The sequence below is a fragment of the Lipotes vexillifer genome, unplaced genomic scaffold, assembly GCF_000442215.2.
Source record: "Lipotes vexillifer unplaced genomic scaffold, Lipotes_vexillifer_v1.1 scaffold376, whole genome shotgun sequence".
In the NCBI taxonomy this organism is placed as follows: domain Eukaryota; kingdom Metazoa; phylum Chordata; class Mammalia; order Artiodactyla; family Lipotidae; genus Lipotes; species Lipotes vexillifer.
This window is the reverse complement of record NW_006785037.1, coordinates 780635-788104: the sequence shown is the minus strand read 5'-3', so window position 1 is coordinate 788104 and position 7470 is coordinate 780635. Positions and strand designations below refer to the sequence as shown.

Genomic DNA, 7470 nt, shown 5'->3' with positions numbered 1-7470 from the left:
CCCTTGTTGTGTTTGCCACTCCACGTGTAACTGAAGTGCCCTAAGGGAGTGTCAATAATTGTGTTCTGTTTAATCTGCATTCTCCTCGAGGCTGGAGTCCTGAGTGTGTCAGTGTTCTTCCTCATTGCTGAGTCAAGGCGCGGAGAGTAAAGTGCAGCCATCACACAGAACAGTTCTGCGGGGCTGCATCAATGCCCGCACAGTAGCGTGTTAATGAGTGTTAAAATGGACAGCGCAAATACAGCGTTCTCAATTTTTAAAATTACAACTCTGTAACAAGTCATGCTGTTAAAACATACAAGAAATACCAGTTAAGCCTTCAAGTAGATAGAACACAGCCTGTACAGATCACTGCTATCCCAAAGGGCGTAACAGGTCATTTTCTTTGAAATGAGGCAAGAATTAGCAGGTAGTTTCATTATTTGAATACTAAGCCAAGTAGAAATAACAAATCAAAGGATTAAATACCAATTACTACCTTAGGAGCTACAAATCAGCCTGGCATTATAACATGCCCCTCCTCAGCAGCAAACCCAGGAAATGCGGGGGGTTGGCAGAAAACACCAAACTATAACCAGTGTGCATCTGTGCAGAAAAGACACAGTGTCACTTCCCAGCCAGCGCTTTCAAAATGCTCATCACATATATTTCCAGAAAAGCCTGGCCCATGTATTTGTCCCAAAGACATTGAAAAGAACAACCTTCAAATGTTGGGAGTGAAGCTGCTCTCAAGCCCACAGCAGGAAATAGGTGATTTGAAGCTTTTACTGGGTCCCCCTAAAGGAGGTTTACAGGTCAGTCTGACAGCCTAGTAGCAAAAGATGTCACCTCACCATTATGTTCTTAACTCCAGAAACAGAGCAGAAAATTCACCTGACCCCACCCCCCTTCCCCGAACCGATTAGTTTCAGGGACCAGAAGAAACTGCTCCATAAGATGTTATCTAACAAGGTCAATCAAAGCCCAGCTGAGAGCACTTGTGAACTGCGTACCTTGGTCGTACTTTGTGGGAGAGGAGTGTTCTTCCTCCCTGGATCACAGTTCTGTCTCCATCCTCTGTGGGAATTAACTCCAGTGTTCAAGCCAGCTGGGTTGTTCTCGCTCCCTCTTAACTGAAACCACTGCTTGGAGTCCTTAATGCTATTAGGACAGTCTCATGCTCGGAAGTAACTGAAATTCCAGGATGGGCAAAATAATATTTTATACGAGTATATAGATGTACAAAATATATTAAAAAGACAGTCTCTAAAGTACTTTGGGATTCCCCCAATGAAAGGCACCAGATAAACGCAAGTCATCACCAAAATGAAAAGTCAGGTTTTCCAGCTTTCACATCTGCAAAAAGTAACCAATAGAGGTATCTCTGTTTTGGTGGTAAAACCTGCCTGTTTAAAAAAAATACTCATGAGAGTGACTGAATTATTCAGCCTCCTTCCTTGTTCCCACTTTTCACAAGCTTTTTGGTCAGTGACCGTGGATACCACACTCAGTGACCCAATACCATCAGCCTTGGCAAACTGAACAGTCCTCACGAGTTTGTACCATCACCTGCCTCAGTGCAGCTGGAGATTATTTCGTAAATTCTCTGACTTCCAGTGCTGGAAACATCAGCCAAAGCCAAGTGCTACATGTGCAAATTCTGAGAAATAACCCTGCCCTTCTGACTTGGTGGTTGGTTGCCCCTAAGTCATCTCACCTTTCCTGATGCTTCTGAGAAACAAATGTAGACGGTAGACCAGGCAGCACCAGGACGTGGCTGCCTCCCTGCCCACCATAAGGCTCCAGTCTGACGGAAAGATTTGAACTGGGGACCTAAAGGCATAAGTGACTAGTGCAAATGGCCCGCTCTGTAGTAGCCATGGCAATCACAAGTACACAAAGCCTCTGACAGGATCCTCGCCACATCCCCAAGAAGTATGTACTACCTTCAACCAACTAAGACACAATGTGGACCTTTTTAAGGAAGATCCAAGACAGAGATAAAAAGCCTGCCTAACTCCGCATGTAGACCCCTGGATTCTGCAGCCTTTCCAAAGACTGAACAACAATGGAAGCCAACTGGAAAACCACCTGATTACCTAGAATATAACAGAGAACTATCTTACTAAGGGGTCCAGGTTAACCCTTCAAAACGCTATGTGCTGGCTAACTGACAAAGAAGAGAGAGGGCATTCTGGAGAAGGAAAGAGTTCTCAACCTTGACACAAGTTTAGAAGTTTAAAGGTCTTTTAAATAGCATCAAGCTTTTCAAGAAGTGTACAATTATTTATGACATTTTATTAAGTAACAATGCTTTTTTGTTTTCCAACTCCTTCCTTTCTCCTGGCCTCCACCAACCCTCCCCCAAGAAAAGGCAGCTGAAATGGAAATAAGAACTATAATATTTCCATCCTGGATAAGCCATTTGTCTATATTTTGAGTACACACTTCCACACCACCAGGTTTCCATGTCATACCAGGAACTCTGGGGCGGTTAGAGCATCATATGTAACATACTGTATCATAGAAGCAAAATTATCTAAGTAAATTCTGCTTGGAAATAAAAGGGTTCTCATTTTATAAGCTTTCAGAGCAGGCAACAGAATTTTCTAAGCTACTGCCCTTGCTAGCAACCCAACAATGTTTGCCTCAGACAATACAACAGTAAACTTTTTAGTTGATAAAGACAATGCAATCTTATTTCTAAACATCTTTAAAAGGAAACATTTCAAAAACATGCTAATATCTAAGACACAGCCAAGTTTATTCAAATGACCTAGACCAGGAACCTCAGCAAGAAATAAATGTCTCTACGACCACCCTAGAAAAGACGGAGGGCTGACTTTGAAAGGTCTTCAAGCATCCTGTGATTTGGCCTATGTTTAGCTGAAGCCCCTGTCCCTAATGCATCTATTCTTGGTAAAGATTTCAAGCTTCACTACATGATTAACAAAATAACATTCTCTAAAGAGCAACATTTGAGAGATGAGCATCAGTGTACATCATTCTAAGAGTGAGCAGGGTACCCATGCAAGCCACAGGGCTACAGAGTTACAAAAACAACTCACAGACTTGCATCAGTCATGTGTACTTAACTTCACATTCCCTTTGTTTTGGTATTAAAACTAAATGAAAGCATTGGATAAAGAATTGAGATTTTGTTTCTACATGACTGTGAGCAAAACCTCATCATATCCTTGCTGACCCCATAGATGTGTTTCCACTGGACATATTTGTGGGGGCTTTTTGTACAGAACTCACACGACAACCTCAGAAACAGGAGCACAAACAACTGAGACAGTACTGGGCCACAAGCACTACGATAGAGAACACAATGAACAGAGAAATTAGCATTCTAGGTGGTACTCATCCGGCAGAAAGGTGAACATTTTATGCCCACGATGCAAAGACCAGTGAGTGTCATTTCACTGAAAGGTGCAAAGGCATGGTGTCAGACACACCACCCTCTAAAAATGATCCTAAATACTGTAAAAGCAACCTGGGGTGCATATCCCATGCATCTCTCCCCTTTGGGGCTGGGCATACTCCTTACACCATAGCCCTAATGTGCCTGGACTGTGCCAGAGGCACAAGAAACAGCTCAGCAACGTGGGTTTGAGGAGGTCAAGTCCTCGCAGCTAATGCAGGGAATCATTTAAACTCAGTTCGCTTGGCGAGCTCCTGCTCATGTTCGTCAGGCTCGCCATGAGGGATTTAACTTTATGGGCATAGTAGTCCCTTAAGTTGACGGAAGGGACCTCCTTCATTCCATCCCCAAAGTCACAGCTGCGCATGGCACTCTCGAGTTGCTTTTGGCGCCGATAAAAGTGGGAGAACTTATTGAAGATCAAGGTGATGGGCAGTACCACCACTAGGATGCCTGCCAAGATGCAGGCAGAGGCGGTCAGCTTCCCTGCCGTGGTCCCTGGGACCACATCTCCATACCCTACAGTGGTCATGCTGACGGTGGCCCACCACCAGCAAGCGGGGATGGTGGCCAGGCCCTCATTCTCCTCTTTTTCGATAGTGTAGGCCACTACGGAGAAGATGGAAATCCCCACAGAAAGGTAGAGCAAAAGCAGCCCTACTTCTTTGTAGCTGTATTTAAGTGTGGCCCCCAGGGAGCGGAGGCCAGTGGAGTGTCTGGCCAGCTTTAAGATGCGGAAAATCCGCATCAGCCTGAGGACCTGGGCCACCCTGCCCAGGTTGGCCAAGGTAGGTGTGCTCTCCACAACCAGGTTTACCACCAGAGTGATGTAAAAGGGGACGATGGACATGAGGTCGATCAGGTTTAGGGCATTCTTGAAAAACTTGAGGAAGTCAGGGGCCACAGCAAACCTGGCCATCAGCTCAAATGTGAACCAGGCGATGCCAAAGTGCTCCACGATTTCGAACCTGGGGTCCTCACCAGGGTTGCCCTGGCTGTCAGGGATTTGGAAGTCCGGCAGGCTATTGAGACACATGGTGATGATGGACCCCAACACCACGAGGATGGACAGGACGCTGAAGACCCTGCTCAGGACCGAGTAGCCGGGGTTGTCCAGCGCCAGCCACAGCTGTCTGCGGAAGTTGCCCAGGGGCTGCCCATCGAACTTGGATGCATCGTTGTAGAAGGCCAGGATCTCATCGAAGGAGGACGTGGTGCTCTCCTGGTCGCTCTGCTCGTCCCACTTCTCCTGCTCGGGCTCCACTTTGCGGCCGTGGTAGCTGTAGCTGCAGCAGGAGTCGATGAAGAACTCGTTGATGCCCCAGTACTCGATCTCCTGGCTGAAGGAGAAGACGCACAGCTCCGCCATGACATGAAGCTTGCCGGTGTGGTAGAAATGTAGCACGTAGGGGAAGAGCTCGGGGTTGCGGTCAAAGTAGAACTCACGCTGGACGTCGTCATAGTCGTCGCAGAGCTCCAGGATGGCCTCGCGCGAGTGGCAGAGCAGCAGGCGGCCCAGGCGCGTCTCGGGGAAGCGCAGCAGCGTGTGCGAGCGCAGCCGCTTCTTAAAGCCGCCCACGTTGATGCGGATCTCTCCATCCTCGACGTTGGCCTCCGACAGGTCCCACAGGCTCTGGCCAGTCATATTGGAGACGCCCAGCCGCCCGCGCCGCGCGGGGGCGCTACACCTGGAAGCCGAAGGAATCGTGTCGGGTGAGCGCCGGGCGCCCAGGGCTCGGGCACCTCTTTCTATTTCCCCATCCGTCCCTGGCGAACCCAGTCCTCTCCAGCGGGTCTCTGGGTGCTGAAGGACACTGGGATGGGGAGCCGGTTCTATGGGTTTTGGCCCCCTCCCAAGGAAAGGCTTGGAGTGGGGGCTATGTTTCCACTAGCATGGCCGCGTTTCCACGCCCACCCTGGGGGTTCTGTCGGTCCCTTTACGCTGGCGGAGGTCGCGCCCCAGCGGCTCTGAGAGCCCAGGGAGCTGCGAGCTGACCTTGCCCGTGGGCGGATCGAGGAGACGCCCCCGCCCGCTCGCCGCAGACGGGCGGGACCAGAGCTGGGATGCGCACCGGCCGGGCTGGGCCGAGATGGGGGGCGCGTAGCCTCGGGAGGGGGCGGGGAAATTCCCCTCTCGAGTCATTAACCCCGGGTGGGGTAAGGGGGCCGGCCTGGCGTCCCCTGCGTCCAGCCCCCGCGACTGGAACCCCCTCGCCCCCCGCCCCAGGCTTCCCCGCCCGCCTGGCGCCGTGCCCTGGAGCCGCGTGCGCCGCGCGCGCCGCGCCTTACCCCGCGGAGCTATCCGGGCTCGCCCTGCGCGTTCTGGAAGCGCTTACCTGAGAGCACTGGGGCCCGCGGCCGAGGCCGGCGGGAAACTTCCCCGACCTGCCGGCGAGCATCGCTGTGGCCGCAGCTGCCGGCTGGCTGTGCGTGTGCGCGCGGGTGCGAGTGTGTGTGCGCCTGGGTGTGCGCCCGGCGGGAGGGCGGGCGGGGTCCGCCGAGCGTCTCCTGTCTCCGGCCGGGGATGCCGCCGCCGTCCGCAGTTGCAGGAGGCTCACAGGTGGCTGCGTGGCCCCGATGCCCGCAGAGCCCTCCTCTCTCTGTCCGCGCGCCCCTCAGCACCGAAGGGAGACAACAACGCGCGCCACAGCGGGGACCGGAGCGGGAGATGAGCCGGTGCGCCTCGGCGCGGGCCCTGCTCTGGGGCACGGCGCGGTGGTGCTGAACGGACAGCTCCGCGCTTCCCAGCTCCCTGCGAGGCCGCCGCCCGGACTCCGGAGATGCGGCCGCGTCGGCCTCTCTGCTCTCCTCCCGCGCGTCGCGGCGACCCCTTCGGGCCCCCGGCTCGACGCAGAGCCAACGCCTTTCCCAACGCCTCGCCTAGCCCCTGGTGACAGCTGTTATTGCCACAGGGCGCAGGCAGGGGACTGCCTGCGGTGACCTTTCCCCACTTGGGTCTCGGGCGGAGCCGAGCTGGGGAATGAGGGACGGCTTGCGTCGGGGAAGAGCAGGACGGGAGGAACTCCAGGTTTCCCCTTTTAGGCACCTGCTGAAAAGTTTCCTGAAGCTTCGGGGGAAAGAGGGTGGGGTGGGGAAAGGCATCTGGAGGGGTGAAGACGGAGCCGGGAAACCCAAGGTCGAGCTCAGCTTAGCTTGCTGGGGGCGGGAGCGCAAGCCCCACCGGCGTGGGAGGGAGTCACGGAGTTCTGTTTGGGAGCTCTGTGTGGGCACTGCGCGTGTACAGGCCGGTGTGGTGTGCCAGAGTTGGAGGACTGTAGGGGTGTGTGTGTGGGGGGGGGTGTCTGAGGAAAATAAGACTTTTCAGTGTCTGTGCAGCGCTGATAAAAATCAGACCTCTGAGCGGTGGGAGGAGGTGTACAGCGTGTCAGAACAGGGGAACCTAGGGCATGTCAGCGTGGTGTGTGCACACAGTGGCAGACTGTGAGCTGTGTCTACAGTGTGCAGTGTACAGTGTAGTATTCAGTGCGACTGTGACAGGTCTGTGCGCGTAATGAAATGAGAACTTTGTGTATGCGGACACAGTGGGGACTTGGAGTGTGGGTCCAGTGTAGATATGCTCAGTACCAGTGTCCCCATTCCCCAGGAGACTTGTGGCCCAGATTCAAGCTCTTGGTCTCCAAGGATTGTTCCTTAAAGCACTGCCAGCTGGGCTGGAACTGAGAAATGGACCCATAGTCCCCAGGAAGCCCCCTCCCCTTGATCTCAGCCCTTCCTCATGGTCCCCGTTTGCCAAGATCGGAGCAGGACGTGAGCTAAGCAGGGAGCTCACGGGCTACAGGTCTTGGACAGAAGTCCCGGGAAAGCCCTTGTGGCTCTGGACTCCCAGGGCAGCCATCTCAGCCACGGTGGGCAGCATGTCTTTTACTTATGATGCCCTGGCAATGTCATCCCCACTAGATGGGTGCTCTGCAGAGCTTGCATGCTTTGGGGCTCCTCAGAGGGCCTGGTGAGGACCCTTGAGCTCGCTTCATGTGGAGTGTCCTGGAACCAAGCCTGGCTTCACACAGAGTAGACCTGTGCCAGCCACCTGCCTCTGGGTGGGG

The 7470-nt window shown here is 53.2% G+C and overlaps 1 protein-coding gene across 1 annotated transcript; it reads right to left on the bottom strand.

Annotated features, from left to right (window-relative positions):
* Nucleotides 1–3254: 3254 nt before the first annotated feature.
* KCNS2 (potassium voltage-gated channel modifier subfamily S member 2) lies at nucleotides 3255–6037 on the bottom strand. Its single transcript, XM_007457161.1, has 2 exons — nucleotides 5743–6037; nucleotides 3255–5094 (listed from the first exon to the last, which is right to left on the bottom strand). The coding sequence occupies exon 2, from the start codon at nucleotides 5049–5051 to the stop codon at nucleotides 3618–3620; it is 1434 nt and encodes a 477-aa protein (XP_007457223.1). The 5' UTR covers nucleotides 5052–5094; nucleotides 5743–6037; the 3' UTR covers nucleotides 3255–3617.
* Nucleotides 6038–7470: the final 1433 nt, after the last annotated feature.